This window comes from Rhipicephalus sanguineus, chromosome 9, assembly GCF_013339695.2.
Source record: "Rhipicephalus sanguineus isolate Rsan-2018 chromosome 9, BIME_Rsan_1.4, whole genome shotgun sequence".
NCBI classification, from domain to species: Eukaryota; Metazoa; Arthropoda; class Arachnida; order Ixodida; family Ixodidae; genus Rhipicephalus; species Rhipicephalus sanguineus.
This window is the reverse complement of record NC_051184.2, coordinates 67,570,409-67,592,246: the sequence shown is the minus strand read 5'-3', so window position 1 is coordinate 67,592,246 and position 21,838 is coordinate 67,570,409. Positions and strand designations below refer to the sequence as shown.

At 46.1% G+C, this 21,838-nt stretch overlaps 1 protein-coding gene across 2 annotated transcripts in view; it reads left to right on the top strand.

Moving 5' to 3' along the window:
• The window catches only part of LOC119405286 (tyrosine-protein kinase transmembrane receptor Ror), a 107,389-nt gene extending 88,764 nt beyond the window's left edge, over window positions 1–18,625 (top strand). For both annotated transcript variants that reach the window (XM_037672105.2, XM_037672106.2), the window contains 7 exons: window positions 5,825–6,032; window positions 6,829–7,138; window positions 7,490–7,726; window positions 8,998–9,199; window positions 10,127–10,268; window positions 11,081–11,320; window positions 12,169–18,625. In XM_037672105.2, the coding sequence (XP_037528033.1) occupies window positions 5,825–6,032; window positions 6,829–7,138; window positions 7,490–7,726; window positions 8,998–9,199; window positions 10,127–10,268; window positions 11,081–11,320; window positions 12,169–12,885 (2,056 nt within the window). In that variant the 3' untranslated portion in view covers window positions 12,886–18,625. The remainder of the gene's footprint in view (window positions 1–5,824; window positions 6,033–6,828; window positions 7,139–7,489; window positions 7,727–8,997; window positions 9,200–10,126; window positions 10,269–11,080; window positions 11,321–12,168) is intronic.
• The last annotated feature ends 3,213 nt before the right edge of the window (window positions 18,626–21,838 follow it).

The window sequence follows — 21,838 nt, the reverse complement described above, 5'->3', positions numbered from 1 at the left end:
ATAAACCTTGCATAACAGCAAAGAATTGACAGAGTATTGAAATTACACGCTAGATGTTTTGCGAGTGATAGACATCAATTTTGTCTTTGAGGTATTTAGAGAAAGGTTATTGCCGTTGCACCATTCGGAAAAAGAACACAAATCTGACTGCAGCAAGCGACAGTCGTTAACTGAATGAATTTCCTTAAATATCTTGTTGTCATCGGCATACAAGAGGAAAGAAGAATTACGAATGGCAAAAGAAACATCATTAACGTAAATTAAAATAATAATAATAAATTTCTGGAGTTTCACGTGCTAATCCACATTATGATTATATCATGAGGTATGCCGTAGTGGGTGGCTTCGGTTTAATTTTGACCACCCGCGGTTCTTTAACGTGCAACTAAATACAAGTACACGGGTGTTCTCAGGTGAAATACAACTGCGCAGGCAGGGCAGAAAAGCTTTCTAAAGCCTTGTAACGTCTAACTGGCGAGAAAGAAAGCATTCGGAACGCTGATTCTCGAGCTCAGAATCCACGCCGCACTCGCGGGCGCGCGGACGATTAATTGCTTGCAGCGTCTACCAGAATGTGCGAGATGCGACGCACAAAGTCGGCGTGTTATTGCGCTACTTAATTGCACTGGATCGCGGGCTGTTTAGCCTCGGAAAGATTCTTAATTGGTCCATGGCCAACACATACACAGATTTTAAAAAAGGCGGGCATTATTAGCACCATACATACTTCTAGAAGCTAGCCATGCCCGTGGAATCTATTGTGAACGTAATTTTGTATCTAGCGAGAAATAATTGTGCGAATATAATTTGACTTGATGTTGTCGCGTTTTTTTGTTTGTTTGTTTGTTTTTTCTTGCGGAAATATTCCATGTCCGTGTGACTCTAAAAGGGGCACCACCCACCCTAACCATTCCAAGTCCTGATATGAATAAATATTGTTCTACTTTACGTCAACATTAATGTTATGTAGCTGCACTTTGGGTACAGCTATGTTCCGTGCAGGAAATTTTCCCTTTTCTGGGGAATTTCCAGCCGTCATTTTGGACGAGAGGGAAAAAGAATCTGCGATATTGCGAGGAATTTTAGGAATGGTCAAAATCCCCTGTCAGCCGGGGTTCTTTAACGTGCAACTATATATATATATATATATATATATATATATATATATATATATATATATATATATATATAAAAGGGTGGGGGTATTGTGAGTAAATAAGTAAACAAATATGATCAAATTCGTTGCAGTCACCTAGTTATCCTAGGCAGTAGCGCGTGACCTAATTGGCTATCAACGTATCTTAGTAATGGTCGCTTAAGCGACGTGCGCGCCTTTCGTATATCGCAAAATGCGTTCAACGCACTATTATACCCGGGGCCGCTTCGACCGGAACTGAGCGCGGATGTTTCCCAACGCGTGCCTCCGACAGCTGCTCTTCGCGGAGATTAGACAACGCCCTGAAAGAGGCTGGGGAGAAGTGAAAAACATCTGCTACCGTGGGGTGACACGACCGGGTCAAGCGAACACCGTATGCGTGACGCGAACTCCTGGAAAGAACAACGCGCGGCCTCGACACGCGTGAACCGTGACCTCACGTGAACGTGACGCAGACACGTGTGCGAAGTAGCGATTTCCGAGACCCGTGGATCGAATGCGCATCGAATAGTGTCAGAAGAGAATCGAATATATTTTTTAATAGTCAAAGGCAAAATGCACGGCGTCTGAAAACATTGCAAAGATGAGAAAGAAATCATGTTTCGGCTTCCGTACGGTCTTCTTTTTCTAGTTTTATTTTTACTTTTGTTTTTATACGGCGTGCGTTTTACCTTTCACCACGAGTAGTCTCGACCACAACAGTTTTCGTTGAACCCTTGGCTTCACTTGCAAATAGTATAGGAGAATGTTCACATCGCATCGTACGAAATCGTGCAAAAACCACGAATTCTCTGGAACAGGCAAACAGGCATAGGCGTGCGCAGGGTTCCCCATCAGGGGGGAGGGGGGGTCACCGCAGCGCCCCCCCCCCACTCTACTAAGTCAATGTATGGGGCAGATTTTGCGCCCCCCCTCTTATGTGATTAGGGGGGGGGCTCTGCCCCCCCCCCCCTGTGCGCACGCCTATGCAAACAGGTTCTTGTTCTTCGCATGCATAGACGAAAGTTTTCAAAGACTGCGAACGACCGTCCTTAAAAGTGGCAATGTCTGACTATCCGAACACCCATGCAACGTGGTAGCACCATGCAACACCGTGCAACGTGGCGAAAAAAGACACGGGACGCATTCACATACAAAGAGAACAGGCGCTGACCCTGTATGGTGTGTGCATGTTTCGACTGTTCATTCTTTCGGGCAGCCATGACGCGTGTGTGTTCAACAACCATAGGCGTACGCAGGGTTCCCCATCAGGGAGAGGCGAACGGGTGTAACTCCGGCATTACGGCGCCGTTTCGAAAAATTCTCACGGCTACGTGTTCGTTGTAGACTCGTGCACAACTGCAACAGCACAACTAAATTTCCACCTCTGGGTGGTTTAGGGGCCCTTTAACAATGCGTAGGCTGAAAGGGAGCGACCCCACAGTAATTTTTGAAAAAGCGTTTGTGGTGTTGAGGTGCCTTCACTGGCAAAAGCACAACAAGCGCGAAAGAGAAGCGCTACCGTACTGCCATACCGGATTTGCGTACCGTAGTTCCGTAACTTGCTAAAAGACTGAACGCATTGTGAAGTGGTGGCGGAGACGTCGCAGGGAAGGGGGAAGCCCCTTCCCCCACCCTCTCCCTCCGGTCAAGCTGGAAACCCACGCCTTTGGATGAGGGAGAGCAAAAAGTCGAGATGCGTTTGTGAGCTACCCTCCTACACATAGGCGTGCGCAGGGTTCCCATTCAGGGGGGGGGGGGGGCGACGGTTCGTCGCAGCGCCCCCCTCTCAATTATGTCAATGTATGGCGCTGCAGAAAGCACAGGACCGGGTTGATTGGCGGAACATGGGAGAGGCCTTTGCCCTGCACAGTGGGCGTAGACATGCTGATGATGGCGCTGACATTGCGCCCCCCCCCCCCCCCGAGTCGCAGCGTCCCCCTCCCTATTATATCAATGTGCGGGGCTGACCTTGCGCACCCCACCCTCTTAAGTAAATAGAGTGCCCCCCCCCCCCCCCCCGTGCACACCAAATGAAGCCATTCTTAGCATAAGAGGAGGCTTGGGGAGGTCAAAGTACGCATGTAAAAAAAATTAAAAACCGGGTGCCGACGCCGTCTTCGAATTTCCCGCTTTGGCGGATTCCCATGACGTCACAGGTTGCGTAGATCACTCGGTCCTTAGGCCTGGTAACTAATTTAATATCGGTTAAGTTGAGTTATACGTCGCATTATTCCCTAATGAATCTACAGAGCACTCACTGCGCTACCAAGGTTAAAGGTACGAGAGATTTCTAAGATGTTTCTGAGTTTGTGACGTCACACTGACGTGCCGGTGCAGGAGTTGCGGCGGAAAAATTAGAAGAAACATCGGCCTTCATTTTCTAGTTTATTAATCATATCCATGACCGAAACGAGAAATGAATGAAAATGAATGAAAATTTGAGTTTTTCAAAGAGTAGTCGGATGAGCAGGTCTGGATCACCGGGCGGACAGATGCAGCCGAAAAAGAGCAGGGGCTCCTGGCCGACTAACCGTCGTCGCAATCCCGAAATCGAAGAAACCATGCATTTTCATTAGTTTCCAATAAAAGTTTTGTCCTCGTCCTCCTCCCTCGCACTCGACTGATTATTGACTGTTGAGGTGCTTGTGGAAGATAGTGGCCGACAATGTGTGCGGCAGTGCAAGCAGAAAGTTCATTCTGACGGAGGGCCTAATTTTTGGTTTCAAATTCAGAATATAGCGTAGAATGGAAAGGGTTAAGGCGATAATTAGTTTGTGAATCAATTGGGAATCCGAGCAGCGCAGAAGTTGGCAATCCGAAAAAGAATGAACACGCAGCAGGTCACACATCTTAAAGGGGCCCAATTAATTCTCAGTCAGCCAGAAATCGTTCCCTCTTCTCCCGACAAACGATGCCATAAACCCAAATGATCGCGTCATAAACACAAAGCCCACGGTCATTGCCTGATTTGAGCATCGTGAACTGCATAGTTACCGCGGCTGCCGCGAGATGTCGCCACATGCCCGCGCGCGCGATCACATCGAATGTAGGCGGCGTGTTCGAAGAAAGAAAAAGTGCTCAAGGTCATGACGCGCGCTGACGAACGGACGCAACTTCTTGCCCTCTTGCCACCTCCCCCCTCCCCCTTGCGCTCGCTGGAAAGAAAGGAGAGAGAAGGCGCTTGAAGCATGCGACAAATCCCTGTAACTACGCTCGTACTTGACGGATTATAAAAATTTTTGCGACAGTAGATTCGTGAGGCAATTAGCTGTTTTAAAGGGGTACGACCGAGATAGCCTGTGGAATCGATTCCGGAGAACATGCGTATATCTGCAAAATACCAACTGCAAATATAGCTTGGAAGTTATTTAAAATGAATTTTGAAGTTTGCGTGAGCGATCGACATCCTCGCGCTACTGACACCCTCAAAGGGTGTCGGTAGAGGGTCCCCACTCACGTGAGGGAAGTGGGGACCACCTACTTCCCTCACGTGACCACGCTGCAACAAGTTATGATGAAGTCATAGTCGCCATGTTTTTTTGCCGCGTTCGCTCCAGCAGCCTACTTCTCGGCGGCTGCTCGCGAACTGCGCGGAAGTGCGTCTCAGTTCTGTGTGCTGACGTGATCGAGCACTGTACCCTCTAGGTGGTGATAGTTGCACCCGGAGGCTTGTCGTTTTTGAAACCGAAAGTGACACTGGTTGGTAATGAGGAGCATGCTGCAGCAAACGATGTGCCGTGTTACGACTAACAGGCCCCCAGCAGTACATTGCTGCAAAAAAACGCGAGGCCAAAATTTTTGCGTCAGTACTCCTTTAATGAAGCCATTCTATGATTACTTGAAAAAGTGTTGCAGGGTCCTTTAAAACCAGGCATACTCAACGATTGAGCTGACCCATAGACCGCCCACATTTGCATGCATTTCGTCAAATTGTTTTAACTGAACCAACACAGCATTTCACCGGGTTGACTTTGACAGTCTGAGCGCCTCCTTGACCCTTACAGGCCGCAGCCTTTTCATAGCAACTGCTACACCGGTTGCCCATTAGGTGAGACAACAAGTTCACGGTCAAAAGTACTGTTACGGGACAAACGACAGTGCTAACACGCGTTATTGAAAGCTTCCCTCGTTTAAAAGAATACGAAAGCTTGCGTTTGCAGCTGGGGAATGTTCGTAACGTTACGACACCATCATTGAAATATGTCATTTGTCTTGCTTATAGTTCAGATGACACATGTTTCAATGCTGCGGATTTCCTCTCAGAAGGTTAAAGTTCTTTGAACAAAAAGCTTGGTGTCATAGTAACATAGGCACTGTAGCAGATAATTAAATGCTGCCACGATTCCAAGAGATAGCTAGCATATGCTTTCTCTCTTTCTCTTGAGACCCAAATCTGCTACAACTTTCATGAAGGTGTGCATTTTCATTATATTAATGAAAGAAAATTTTTATTCTTTCTCACTTCTTCAGTTCTTCAGTAAGAATATGTTAAATTGCCAACCAAAACACAGTTATGTCATTGGCTTTCGGATTTGCCATAACTCCCTTGGAAAGAAAACATTCCCACTTTGTTCCTCCATTGTATCTGTTGCGTTGCATTGTTGTGTCATTGCATCTGTTCTTTCATTGCAGCGATTCAGTGAGACCTAACTGCACCTGCCAATATTTTTTGTTTTCTCTGCACAGCCCTGTGGCAAGTCCTGGCAATGAGCTGCCCATCGTGGGACCACCTCTGGTCACCTCCTCCAGTTCTGGCAGCTGCCAGATCTACCAGGGTGTCACCTGCGGCCAGTACCTGGGCAACCGCAGTGTCTTTGTCCGACCGCCACCGGCCACATTGGCTATGATGGAAGAAAAGTTGGCTGCTGCATTCACTGTCATTGCCACCTCGCAGGTGAGCCGATTACAGCAATAGCAACAGTGCCGTCTCAGTAGCAATTTACCCCTGGTCCTACAGACTTTTTGCTCAGAGGGGTGGAGGCCAACATTGCTCAATGCAAAGGGCCCCCACCCCCAGCTTATGTGGCCTGCTTTGTGTGCATGCATGTATTGTTTATCGGCAATATCACCAGGCAAGTGCGAGCTGAGCCTCTCTTTAAAGGGACACTAAAGAGAAAAACAATTTTTCTCATATGAGGAAATTACTCTTTCACAATTCCAAAAGCACCATTGCCATGAGGAGACGCTTGGTAAGCGAGAAAACATGAAAAAAAAAAAATGCGAGTGGCGATGCCACCTAGCTATTCCCGCACCAAACGCCATGACATCCTAGATTTTGACGGTGTCTACTAGCTCATACGTAGTTCCTAATCAGTAAAAATGAAGTACATTGTCCTCTGAGGAGGCCATGGATTTAGCATAACAAGTTTCAGGAAACATCAGTGAGCCAATGTTGTTAAAATACGAAAAATACTCTTTGAAATCTGCAACATCACACATGGATTCGGCTCAAAATTCCAAAATGAAAGTTTTACTTTGATTTCTCCTCTATTATAATCATGTGATGGTGAAATTAACACCATTAGAGTTCTCGAGTACAGTTTATCAATTGATTCATTGTTTCACTTTAGCGTGCCTTTGAACACTGGTGAAAGCCTCCCCACCGCCCTAAGTCCCCCTTACTATAGTAAGCCTGGCCCACCCGCATTTCTTTCTCTAACTGAATCCTGTTTGTGGATTTCTCTGTGCAGGACGTCTCAGCCACATGTCACAAGTATGCCATCCCATCTCTGTGCTTCTTCGTGTTCCCGCCGTGCGAGCCGACCCCAGGCGCACCACCTGACCGTCCACCTGAGCCTCGGTCGGTGTGCCGCGACGAGTGCGAGCTCCTGGAGCAGAGCCTGTGCCGCATGGAGTACTCGATCGCCAAGCGGCACCCTCTGATTGGCCAACAGAACATCCTGCCCGTCTGCGAGGACCTCCCGCCCATCGGTTCACCCGAGGCCCAGTCCTGTCTACGTCTGGGCGTGCCCCATCGGGAGACTGATGACGTCAACAAAGGTATGTCGCGCACGCACGTGGCAGTTGCTGACTGGGTGCATGATAGTGAAGTGTACTGCCCCGATTTAACTCATGACTGTAGTGATGTCACTGCATCATTGCGTGCATCTAGTTGCTGCATGTTCAACTTGCAGAAGCAGCAACCACAATCCACAAAGCCCCGAGATGCGAAAATTCCCTTCTGATATTTCCATACTTGTCATAACTGTCAGAACTGAAGCCTTACATAAGCATCGATCAAGATGCTTCAGAGCAACATGTTGAGCAAACACCAATTCACAGCCTGTTTTCCTTCCTTGCAACCTCGACCACTTCAAGCACTGACTGACCAAAAGTGTGATAATTTTGCAGAGGAGGGCTGCTACGTGCACGGTGGCGAAGACTACCGAGGTGTGGTTGCCGAGACAGTGTCGGGGCTGCCGTGCCAGCCATGGACACACCAAATCCTGTTCTCGCGCATCGCCGAGTACCCCGAGATTGTTGGCGGCCACAACTACTGCCGCAACCCGGGTGGCATGGAGAGCCAGCCCTGGTGCTTCACCTCGGGTGCCGTCGTCAAAAAGGAAATCTGCAACATCCCCAAGTGCGGTGAGTGCCTCGTGCCACTAGCAATGTGTACTCGCTCCTGCACATCATGTTCCTGACAATGAAAGCATGACTGAAGTGGGCAGTGGACAGATGGACACATTCATGCATTTTCACAAGCAAAATCTTTTGACAACATTCTCTGGTCACACAAACTATTGACGGTAATCTGGCTTTGTGGTGTGTCTCTGATCTGTTACGGTGTATAGAATAGTACCGTAGATGAAAACTGCCATAGCTGCCTGCTGGAGCCAACGAAAGTGATTTCTCAAGGATCACTCAACATCTATCTGCAAATGTAAAGTTGCAGGCAGCAACATTTGTCAATGTATCCTAACACGTTGTTGCCAAATGAAAGTTGAGCAAAGTGTCAGGAAACGTTGCTATGAGAAAGACCAGAGCACTACACTGTCTGATGCAGTAGCAATGCAAACCAGTGTCTCTTTAAGGGCAATCAATGTCTGTACCTGTCGGTTAGAGATGGCTAGCTTTCGCATATATTCATTCACAAGTAGAAATGCCACAACTGTGAAATTAGAAAATGCTTGAAGTGAACTAAAAGTGAATTTATTGATTGAACTACTAGTTATAGCAACTGAACACACAAAAAATGACTTTCATCCTATACTGAACGATCAAACACACATTAAGTTTTTGTCACCTATATGTCATCTAACACAACATTATTGAGAATGTGATAAACTGACGAGACCTTTCTTCCCCCCCCCCAAGATGATTCTTGAATCATGGGCCCATGCACTGCAAACTCAAAAAACGACCTTGACATAACTGTTGAACCAATTGTTGTTAGAGACTTTGGTGTAACGGACAATTGGGTGCAGGGGTGTAACCAGAAATTTTTTTTGACGGGGTGGGGGGAGGTGGGGGATCAACCACCCTTTATGTATGGCACTTGTATGTGTAGTGTACATTACACATACAAAATTGAAAAATCTCAGGGGGGGGGGGTCTACAACCCCTTCCCTCCCCCGCCTCCCCAGTTGGTGCCTTTTGTAAATGGCTGCAACTATACGACAGTTTATAATATCGACTGACCTCATTGACTAGTTGTAGGCGGAATGAGTAGCCTTATGAATCTGCATTGCTTGTTCCTCTCTCCCTTTCTTTCACATTCACTTCTCAGTTAGCATTCCCCAGCGTAAAATAGCCAACCAAAGGTTTCACATGTTGACCGCTATATGCTTTTGCCAGTGCATTCACACAGAGTGGAGAAGTTGCTCAAACATAATTGGGCGCGTCCTCTCCAACTCCAGTGGACTACCTATGGCTGTACATCCTGCTGCCCAGCATGGCCACTCTGGCCCTGATTGGTCTCCTGCTGGGCATAGCATGCTTCCGTCGCCGTGCAAAGCCGTCGCCTCCACCTTCGGCCAAGAACTTCGCAGGAAAAGCTGCCCTCCGAGGGCCTGCCCAGCAGAATCTCGAGTTGGGCCGACTCTTGCCTCGGCCAACAAGGCAAGCTTTCTTGTATTCCCCTATGATGTGGCACACTTATGTTTCGTGCTATGAGGCCTTGTCACAGTGCAAAGTCATGTTTATTTACCATGGATTCAATTTCGTTTTAATGGCTCACTGCTTGATGGTTTCTTACTGTTGATTAAAATCACGGCACAATACAAATGAAGCCACAATATGAATGCCCATATGTAACGAATTATCAGAAACAACACAGTAAGTGTCCAATCAACACCAGCATCTGATGAATACATGCTGGGAAGGTAACATACGTTGCCAAATGCTTTCCTAAACGCTTATCAAGTAAATTTCATTTGTTGAGCAAATGCACTTAGTGGGAGCTCAGGAGAATGCGTGACAAAATATGACATACTTATTATTTTTAACACGAATTTGTAGTTTGTGGCTGTCATTTGTTATGTATAATTTGTAACTTTGATGAATTTTGATGTATTGTGTGGTGAATTATTCCAACAGCAATTATAGGGACACTCCAAGTGAAAGTTAACCAACGGCAGGATCATCACCATGGCAATTCATACAAATGTCCAAATGCATGCCAGGTCTTTGCACGTGGTACACTTTGGCATCAAGAGAAGGTATGCAAGAAAGCGCACTGTCCTCGTGCGTGAGGGACAGGCAGGGGAGGGGGGCCAGGCAAATGAGAGCTTAGTAGCCTCGAGCTTAGCAGCACTACACCTGAGCAGCTAGGTTACCACGACTGGTTGCACTAAGGCAGAGCAAACTGAACTCAATTCTTCGTGTTTGGCAGCACGCCAAGGCGGTTAGGCTACCATGGCGGGGCAATTTGTTGGACATTGCTGCTTTTCGATTCTCCCATGCTAAGTGTGAATGCGCAAACTCGAAATAATTGACTCAATCCAAACGACACTGACACTGAACGTTCTGTGGTGCTCTTGCGAGCAGGGCTCCCGAGGTACCAGCTGCACGAATCCGTTTCCTCGAGGAGCTGGGTGAAGGAGCATTTGGCAAGGTGTACAGAGGAGAGATGCTACCCGCCAAGCGTGACTGCAGTGCTCCAGTGCCGGTGGCCATAAAGACGCTGAAGGTATGTGAAGAGGCACTTCTGTGATCTCGTCTGAGCATGCCCAAATTGGTTGTGTGGTGGTCCACGAAACACTCCAGAGGTGCTCAAAAGACTAGACTGTCAAATGTGAGTTCGTGACAGCACCGAATAATGTATCTCTAACTACACTTGTAAGATACCGTTAACCTTTATTTCAATGTGGTTCCCATGCCACTAACAATGAGAAAAGGTGAAAAAGAAGCGAGAGCCACTAAATTTCAGGTTGTGGTAGCAATTTTTCTCAATGCCATGGCGCATGCGCCTTCCCCTAGAGAAACAGTCGCAAAACGCCTCTTGATCTTGAAGGCTTTCGTTCTGGCGATACTGGTTGTCCCAGCCCCTACCATCACAGCTCAGGTGGATTGCACGCACACAAACTTTAGGCAACAAGAATGCTTATTTTACAATTAGCTCATGCTTGCGGTCTCTTCCTTGCCAGCAGCATGCAGTAATGGTCAAAGTAATACCGGTGTCACACGATGCCCTGCCGATCGAGATTTAGCCGGATCGGGATCAAATTTCTTACCAATGATTGGCTCCATCCTGTAGCTTGCGTAAAGGAGCCAATCATGATCAAGAAGATCAATCCAGACCAGGCCCAACTGCAATCAGAAGTGACTGTGTGACACCAGTATAAGTTGCATCTCCAAATGAGGACGCCCCGTTGCGGAGGGTTATGGCAGTATCTCCAACTTGGAATACAGCACTGTGATGTCTTGACAAGTAGGACTTGTCCAAAGTGTTTAAGGGGATAAGCGATGCAGCACGCGGTTAAGCCACGTGTCATGATGCAGGAGAACGCGGCCATGAAGACGCAGCAGGACTTCCAGCGGGAAGCCGAGCTGATGAGTGACCTGCAGCACCGCAACATCGTCTGCCTGCTGGGTGTGTGCACCAAGGAGGAGCCCCTGTGCATGCTCTTTGAGTACATGCCACACGGAGACCTGCACGAGTTCCTGGTGGCACACTCGCCGCGATGCGAGGGCGCCACGCAGGTGCTGGACCTGGCCGACTTCCTACACATCTCCAGACAGGTCTGTCGTCGCACACTTCTTACTGACTCAACGCGGCAGAAAGTTCTCGCATGGCAAGGCGTTTTGCAAGGCAGCCGCTTGTGATTAGCTACAGTATGCTACAGTAAGCTATGAGAGTGCAGCGCTGTTTTTCACTTGGCATGAGCGCTGTTTTTCACTTGGTAAGCTACAATATGTATGGTTGTTGTCATCCTGGCAGGCAGTATTTTCGGTGAAACCAAGAAGAAGAACAATTTCAGAAGCATGAAATATTTTCTAGTTCAGAATAGCGCAATAAAAACGCAGACAAGTAAACACAAAGAACTAGTGCTGCCTGCACTAGTTCCTGTGTCTTTACATGTCCATGTTTTTATTGTACTTCTTTTTCCCTATGGAAACATACCAAGGCGATCGCATTCAGATGCTGTTGTGAAATATTATCAAAGGTAAGGAAAGAAAAAACATTACAATGCAGTTCAACAATTATGAAAGTTTAAACAGTTTATATTGTAGATTGCTGATGCACATTGAGCCGATGCATTAGATTCAAGTGAGACATGACTAGGCAATTGCTGTGATCATACACAAACTGCCAACTGCTCGTATGTGCTTTAGTATTGGTTTTATCACGTCACAGAGCATAAGAAAAGCACACATCCCTCAATTCACTGTGTGACTGCACACTTTATCCACAACACGTGCACTCATACACCACTGTCCAGCAAACAAGATTCTTCTGTGTTATGCACATACAAATCTCTAATTCGCAGTGTCTTAATTACCTTATCGAACCTGCCTCGCTTGCACTGCATTGCGCAGCAGTGCATGTCTCAGAGAATTGAATATGAACGTGATGCTTTTCTTCCCAGGTGGCCGCAGGCATGGAATACCTGTCGGCGCACCATTACGTGCATCGCGACCTGGCGGCGCGCAACTGCCTCGTAGGCGAGGCACTCACGGTCAAGATCTCTGACTTTGGCCTGTCCCGCGACGTCTACTCCTCTGACTACTACCGCGTCCAGTCCAAGTCGCTGCTGCCCGTGCGCTGGATGCCGCCCGAGTCCATCCTGTACGGCCGCTTCACAACCGAGAGTGACGTGTGGTCCTTTGGTGTCGTGCTCTGGGAGGTGTTCAGCTACGGGCTGCAGCCGTACTATGGCTACGCCAATCAGGAGGTCATCGACCTGGTGCGCGCACGCCAGCTGCTGCCCTGCCCCGAGGACTGCCCGCCACACCTGTACGCGCTCATGGTAGAGTGCTGGCACGAGGTGCCCAGCCGGCGGCCACAGTTCCGCGAGCTGCACGCGCGCCTCTGCTCGTGGCAGGCGCTGCATGCACGCAGCGCGAGCCTCAGCACACACGGCAGCAACCACACGGGCTCCACGTCGGTCAGCCACAAGGGCGGCGGAAGTCCGCTCCTGGGCGGACCGCCCGGAGGTGTTGTCCTGGTCGATCGGCCCTCGACGCCGCTCGGGGGAATGACCCGGGGCCCGCCCTGCCCGCTACAGAACCCGCCACCTCCGCCGCCACTGTCGCACTTTGGGCCGCCGTACAACGCACTCGACACGAGGGTCTCCAAGGTCTGACAGCTCCCACGCAGCTGCTACTTTGTGTGAGCTGCGTAGGCAAACGACTCTTTCATCTCTCACTCCCAGAGCAGGGCATTGTGCCTCAGGGATGTTGTAGCGATGTTTCAAAGCCGCGTTGCCCACCTGCGGGCTTGTCACATCGAAGCGGACTTGGGAGACCGGCCACCACGGCCAACATCGCGAGAGTTGGTGCTCCTGCGTAGCCGGCTGCTACTTCTTGTGAGCTTAACGAACTTTTTCACCCAACTGGGTGCAGCTGCTCTGTGCTCCGCTCTGTGTGTAAAAGCCCCAACACGGAGACAGCCTCACGACCGCAGTGTGCAGCGTGAAGCGCCAGCACCCGAAACCTCAATAACAAGAGACTGCAAAGGGAGTCGCGAGGACTGCAGAGTCAAGTGTTGGTCCCTCGAACAAATGGTTGTGGGGACGTCGCCGTCGACAGAGCGAATCGCGACTGTCTCGACGACAGCGGTGTGGCACAGCTTCGTGTGCCGCATCGAGTGCTTCGGCAACTGGTCAACCACCGAATAACGAACTTTAGCAATGAATACAGCGCCCCGAGCTTCAGCGACGATGCCTCGGAGAGTGCACGAACGTGGCCAAAGTCAGCGAACACTGCCACGGCGAAACGGGCTTTGCACGAAATGTGTGCATGCTTTTTCACGTTGAAAAGAAAAAAGAAAAACGAGACAGAACAAAAAAAATCAGAGAGAACGCATCTCTATACCATTTATGAAGTGCACACAGTGTCCGCGGATATCGTGAAAAGTGTCAGAAGAATACTCATCTAAATGAAACACTTTCGTGTTCATTTGTCTTAGCATGGGTAACGTATCTTTCTTCGCGAGACGAATGCTTCACACTTTTTTTTTACCGCCACAGCTCGATGACAAACCACGTATGTATATCTGCAATAAGAGAAGTGTTCCTACGCTTGTTTTCGTAAGGCAGCAAACATTTCGCGTCACTGCCACGATTCTTTGTTCTTTTGCTTTCCGCAAGCCTTACAGCACATAAGTTTTCCTTGATGTGTCACCAGTGTTTGTGTAGGAACAAGTGTGTCAGTATTACAGAAACAGCCGGGTGCTATTTTACAGTACACACTAATGCTGTGCTTCAAAGCGTAGATAAATGAGAAAACGATTCAGCTTCCGTGGTGCTAAGAACAACCAATATTCGGCAGAACAATGAAAGCGTTAAAGGCCATCTTTAATGCAACTTCAATAACCCTACAGAGGTAATAAATGAGTACCTAGTGCCATCAGAGGAATACCAGCAAGGTTTCAATACCGGTGACCATCCAATTTTGTCGTTTGCAGCCTTGACATAGTCTTAAAGCCGGCTGTGTTGGTTATCAGTGCGCGAAGGACCATATGACTTATCTCGGGGAGGGTCGTGACGAGGAGTTCCACACTCCCAAGTCTTGAGCTAATGCCACTGCTACCAGCGAGTGGTAGCAATGGCATTATTTCCAGCTTTGGTATCAAAATTGTGCGACACTTTTGTGACACATGCTCGTACTTAAAGCGTAATCTTTTGCACAAAACTTTCGCTACGTGAACACCATCTGAACAAAACTATGGTTTATACACATCTCAAGCATGCGTTGCGGCTGGCCTTTAACAGGAAAACCATGCCTACGTCTCATCCAGAGCATCAGCTGTACTGTTTCCAAGCGGATATTTGCCCACATTATGGCACGTAGTGGCTTTCACGGTTCTTTTTTTTTCTGACATTGGACAAAGCCTGAAAAAATAGCCATTGCTAACCAAAGCCCATGTGCAGAGCAGCAAGACATTTTTCACGGTTTGGAAATTCAGCTCGCAGTCCGCTTTCTAGTCTCGTCCATGGCAAATTCATCTAATTTGGCAGGCGAGAAGATTGCAGTGCAGATTATGGTATTGTAGTTTCATTCATGACAATCCATGTCATTATTCAAGCTTGTGTCTGAAGGTACGCAGTGTAAAAAAAAAAAAGAGAGATAATCGTAGGGAAGAAATTTATGAAATGCTCGCTAGGACCATTTTATGTTCAGCAGCAGGAAAAAATTGACAAAATACAGGAAAAGAAGTGCACATTTGCAAATTCGGGCAAACATATCAGAGGTTGTTGATAGATTGTGCCAAGGAAAGCCATCTTTGTTTTATAGTTTGGTACATAAATTGCAGATGGTATCTCGATATTGAAAACGCCGCTGGTATTAACGGTACCTTCAGGATCCTACTTTTGCCAGAAATCTGAATTTAGCCAAGTGAAAGCTCACTAATGTCATTTTTATTATTAATTTACAACATTGCCACCCGAAGCTGCCACTTGGAGCAAGGAAGAGAATCACACAAAATTAAATAGATTGTGGCCACCCGCTTCTGATGACATATGCTCTAAGAAGGTTGGGCCACAATAAAGATAAGCACAAGATAAGTGAAGGCCTGGGCCACTTAGATTACCTGTCCTGTGCCGTGGAAACTCCACAGCACGAATTCTCAGTCGGAAGGCAAAATTTGCATATTCCCGCAATTGTACTATGCATTGCACTGTAGCTTCAAGCTTAGCGAGAAAGAGTTGCTGTGAAGCAGGAGCCTTATCCGTCATGCCGTAGCGACGATCATGGCATCAGCAAAACTTGGAATTTAATCTCAGCGCCACTATTTTTTTCTACTGTGCTCAAACATACTCGTGTTCTGCAGTTTAAAAAGACTAAATAATGGGGATTCATGTGCCAATATCATGACACAATTATAAGACATGCCTAAGGGGTAGGGGGGACACCGAATTGATTTTGACTAACTGAGCTTCTTTAATGTGCACCCAAATCTAAGTGCACGGGTGTTTCTGAACTTTGCCTTCCCTTTCCACCCTCGAAATGTGGCGCCAGAAATTCGAGCCCGTATAGTCTAGCTTAGCAGAACGACACCATAGCCGCCAAACTACCATAGCGGGTTATTTAGGTTTGCGAAAGAGGACACTCAAAATTTCATCGCGAGCCTCAAACTCATCCTCGATTATGCCGGTGTTCTTCGCAGGAACCATCAAACGCCATTTACATAAATTTTACACGAGCCGATCTTACAGCGGCCTTTTACTGCCTTTCCTTTACGCGTTGTTTACAAAGCATGTTTTTACGGACGTTTTGTACGAGAATATACATTTTTTCCGCTTTTTGACTCTGTTCTGTCACGTGAGTACCCGCCATGTTTGTGTTGTTTCTTTTTTACGCGTTTGATGTTGTGCTGTCACTGTGGATTGCCAGAACTAGCGTGACGTGGTTCGAGGAGCAATAAGGACGCACTAAGGTCACACTAAGGTCACACCAAGGGCACGGCGTGTTACCCGTTCTGTCATTCAGAACAGCTATACGAGAGACATTTGTAAAACACTGCACCACTTCCTACACTCTTGTATCTCTTTTATGATTATATTCTTTTTGTTGTGCCATTCTTTTAAACTGCATGTTGTTCTACAGAAAAACATGTTTTGTACAACTAGTCCACCTAGCAAAACGAACATTACGTGTAAAAAAAATGTTTTTATGTGCTTATTCCCAGAGAGACCTTGAAGCGACTTCAGACATTGTTATGGAATAGCGTGAGCAGTACACCACAGTTTCATGTCTATAACCCTCGCAGCTGTAATTATACAAACCGTAGGCAACAAGAAAACAAGAAACATGTTGGGATGTTTATGACGCTCAGACTATTATAAATCAAAACCAACGTAACGTGATCATCTGGAAGGAAGCTTCTGCTTTAATTTTCTGCCAGAGCAGGCATAACAGTTTGTGCATGCTCCAACTCTGTGTATGAGCAGCACTGCATCACATTTTCATCTCCTAGTGTGGCTTTTGTGAGCAAATGAACAGGTTGACTTAAGTGTCGAAAATGCTTTCCCCCGCACGAATGAGTTCAGAACAGTAAAGGACAAGAAATGCTTAGTTCAATGCAGACTTTCCCATGTACTAGGTCTAATGACCATTCAAGTATGACCTCGTAAAAACTTACCACAGTGTGATAAACGTACCACCCCAGCCAATCAAAATGCAGAGTGACAGTTTCGAAACTATTTGTGGAACACGCGAGCACTCTAGGGGGTTATGATAATGATACTGGCATCACTGTTTAGATCATTGTTTCGTCACAATATTCTGAAGCCTCTCCAGGGTCATACTATTTCTGCTTTTGATAAGAATGTTTTACTAGTTGAAAGGATAGTATGTGTACTTATAAAATTTCTGCGCGGTATGCAAGAAGTGTCCTGTCAGGACAGAGGAAGGACGTTGTGTGTGATGACCTCCTGTATAGTGCACTGTCCTCTCGACAATAACGCTGGACTTGCAGCTCCTACACCTAGCACACAATATACTCTTGACCCGAGAACAAAAGAGACCCGAACAACGAAGCCAAGCCCCTCCCCACGGGCGGTTATGTAATAGATTTTTCGAACAATCTGTGCATAGTTCCACTATGTTACTTGACTCCCTACGTGAAAAAGCCTCCATTCTCAAATTGCCACACACGTGACCGCACTGAGTGCATGGAAAGGCTTTCACATAACACCCAGCAATGTGTTCTAGCCTCCTATGGGCGCAGGAATATTTTCTAGTTTTCGGAACGAGAGACGAGTTCACGGGAGCACATCATCTGCGCAGTGCTATCAGCGATGCTTTCGATGTTTGCTGGGAATGTTAAAACCCACATCTGTTGCTACCTGTTTTCACAGTGAGTCAGAATACGTGGACACACACGAAGCCTCCTGGTATAATATGTGCGAGCACAGAGGAAAACATATCGCAGTCCTACAGGCAACAGGAAGCGCTTGTGGAATGCAGTTACCACGGTTGCCAGATTCCCTTTACAACACCGTTGAGCTGACTTATAACAAGGATACTACTTCTAAAAGTCGTTACAAGCATATACATGCTGAATGCTGATGTCGGTTAGTAACTTTTAAGTTTTATTCATAATATGTGAACAGTGCAAGTTTTATTGGCTATGGCGACATACTGCTGAGATATTCATCAACACTTTGCAAGATGCTGTGATCTATGAACTTTTGTAAGCATCTTCATTTTTGTGGTAAGAAGAAATGCAAATAAGTTAGCACCAATGTAAGTGTGTCACTTCACCCCGACACTCACTAAGGTTCGCTATTCCACACATTCCTGTGTGGAAGCACGTAGTACTGTCGCTAAGAAACACTTAAATACCATCATCGCACTCAATCACACAAGTAACAGTGAAAGGCGCTGGAAGACTAAGTTATGAAAAAAAAAACAATTTGGAACAAGAAAAGATTAAAGAGACAATAGTGGTAGCCGTAGCAACTGTGTTCCACAAGTGCTCGCCAACATAGTTAGGTGACATACATCACTACAACACTCACACCACAGCTGACGCAAGTGTAATAAACATGTGCGAAAAACAATATGCGCATTTGTGCGTGCATGTACGTGTGTGTAAGTTGCATTTGCTACTTTTGAGGCCACGTCGACAGCCGCTGGCTGACGTTCCTTTCAACTCAACCCCCCAAATCTGCCTTTAAGACCACCCCTTCCCCCTGTGACCGTAATTAACTGCACTTCACGAAGGGTGCTCTCCTGCGATGCTCTTGCAGTGCGTGTGTCGAACTGTTTGTTCAGATTTGTACAAAAGAAAAACAAAAATTTTTTGCCCGTCAATGTCTGTGACTGGATGTGTTACTCTTTTTATACGTAAAGATTAATAAAGTTAAGTTATGGTGATCGCTGTGTCCGTGTCTATGAACCCTTCGTAGGTGACATCTCTGCTATTACAAGCTTGGGCCGCAACTAGTTATTAATGATGCACTACTAATAAACAGTTGAATTTTTAGAAAATGCCTTAACGTTAACTACATGCATTCAGGTAACCTGCAACAGAGTTATTACCTTTTGCATGGCAACGCCACTCCATTACAGTTACTAAAACGCTTACCGTTACGTCTGATACTGTTGCATCTGATGAATAACGTTTTCTAAATTAAAGCAAACATGGAAAGGAAAACAAATCTGTAAAAGTTATCATAAATCCAATTCGAATTAAGATATATTGTTTGTGCTTGTAACATTCGAGTTGCTGTTGTTACAGCAACTGAAAAACGACGCTACTTGACAGAAACTGTAGCTCACAAGATGTTTTGTTGAAACTTGTAACTGACTGTAAAATAGTTACTTTTGAATCGTGGTCATTCATTTTTTTAGTCATGGTACACCTAACAGGGCAGTCATTTGAGTCAGTTGCAAGGGTGCAGTCACAATGGCAATCCAAACACTATGCAAACTGAAACCAAGGGACAAGACGCATCCTCACTTCCTGTTAGTTTTCTGTTTGCTTAGTGCTCCGATGGCTGTCATCTATGGCAATTAGTACATGGCAGGCTTGTGGCATCCAGGTTCATTCCAGCAACGCCAATTCATGTGAAATTCCTTGTTTCGACAGAGAAACTTTCTTCGGCAAACCAACCACGAAATGTGACAGTCCCACAAGAGAAAACCCTTCTAACAAGAGAGAGACGATTTCAACTGCCTTCCGATTACAATAAAATCATCATATACATTGTCTGATAGGGTTGAAGCTGTGACAGCATGTTGAAAATTTCTGCCCCAAATGGAGGGGCTTTCGGCAAAAGAAGCGTGCAATATGACAAAAAAAAAAAAAGACGAAAGAGTCCTTCTAATAAGAAAGCAATCTGATTTGATCACAGCGCCTAGTATTTACTTGTAGGGAAGACAAAAAGGGAGAGCTTGTGTCATTCGTGTGCAAGATCAGTATTTGCTCTTTGATTGGTGCTGCAGACGAGCCTCATTATAACGAACACAGATATAGCGAGTTATCTGTTATAGCAAACTAAAAACGAACTTTGGTTGGTTATGCTTCATTTCAGTGACATTTATTCCTCTTATAATGAAACCTAGCATGCGAGAGCCGCTGAAATATCCACCGTGACAAAAGAAATATTTGGTCCGTGCAAGGCTCGTAACTTCAAAGGTGGCATAAAAAGCAAGATAGATATCGAAAGCACACATTTTTCGTCAAATTCACAACTACATACTTTTTCAAATACACTATAAACTCATTATAACAAAGCCACATCTGACATGAAAATAACTTATATCCCAAAATTCGTTATAAACATGCATTCACAACACCATATCTAATGACAGGACCATTCTTCATTGCCTTTGTTAAAACAGATAATTCGTTATATCAGTGTTTGAGTTTAAATATAAATGCAAGCCTGTTTTGTCAAACGAACTTTGCTCTGTTGCAATTTCACTTTCTGATGTTTCGGTCTATTTAGTCCGAGATGCCAAAAAGATGCATAAGGATTACCTTGTTTCTAGGGGGTTCGAAGCCTACAATAATGCGCTTCTGTATCTAGGATTACTGTACGAGCCAAATTACTGATTAGTTCGAGCCGATTTTCATCTCTACTGTTACAACGAACATCAGATATAAGGAATCAAATTATGGTCCCGATGCCACCTCATTATAGCTAGCTTCGACTGTACCTCGATTGTGAGAGACGTTAGTGGCCGACAATCAGTTGTCGTATGAATACTGTAAAATTTACCATGCACTGTCTGACTGGGTTAAAATCAAGGAAACGTGCAAGCATGTTGAGCAGCTCAATTGAGTGGGTGAATGTGAACAAGTGACATTACAACTAATTATAGATACACTTCTGTCATGGATCTCAGGGAAATGCTAAGCTCATGCACCAGACCTGTGCGAGCCAACAGCCTTGCGTGGTCATCGGGAAAATGCTGTTATATAGCAGGGTGTCACATGGCGCACTGCTGAACGACAATTGCTGGTGGTATTTCATTCCATAAGTGCATTTTACACACTCCACAAGCAATCAGAAATAGGTGCGTGGAGCAAACTCCCCCTCACACTGCGTGCATCAGTAAAGGACATTGCATATGCATTGACAAAATATTGAGGCAATGAAATACTTGTGACTGTAGCCAGCACTAATCTGTTAACGGTGGTCCCCTACAAGCAGGATTTGTTGCACTGACAATAGGTGTGTGCAAATACTAGACAACTTCAAAAAAATACAGCAGATCCCACACACTGTGCGAATCGATGTAATGCGAAACAGCCGGCAGAGAGCAGCTACATCACCTTGTTTGAGACAAATCAAGTCATTCCTGCCATGGCATCTAGTTCACTATATATCGCATGTTTGACATGCATGCATGCATGTACCACCTCCCCCAAAAGTTTGCACAACGCGAAATTTCCAAGAAAGCTATATTCCCACTTTGTCTGAGACCATAGCCTTAAAACAAATGTTCCAGCCTGTAGTAGTGCCTGCGACCTATACAGCTACAAGCTAGGTTAGAAGTGCAGTGCAGTAACAGAGAAGAAATTCGCATTTTCAGCAGAGCCCGCGTTCCGAAAACTTTTGTGGGCGGGTGTACACTCAGGTATATGACATGCTAATGTGACATATATTCTGGAATACACAATGCATGACCTGTCATTTATGTTCATCACGCACTAGTGTCATGCCATACCAATTTTGGTATATATCCAGTTAACAAAACGGCCGGAAGAGCACCATGACAGTGTAATGTAAATCATGGCGTACGTGACTTGCATGTCCTGATTTTCAAGTTACCACCTCCGATTTACGTTCATCATACAGTCTCGTCGCGCAATGCCAATTTTGGTGTATATCAAACGAGCGAAATGGCCGTGAGGGCTCCATGAGCGTGGCATGTAAAGCATGTCGTACATGACTTGCATGTTATGATTTTCAAGTTACCACCTCAGATTTACGTTCATCATAGTCTCGTCGCGCAATGCCAATTTTGGTGTATATCAAGCGAGCAAAATGGCCGTGAGGACACCATGAGCGTGGCATGTAAACCATGGCATACAGAGTTGCATGTCATTATTTCCCGGCAGCACCTCTGATTTACGTT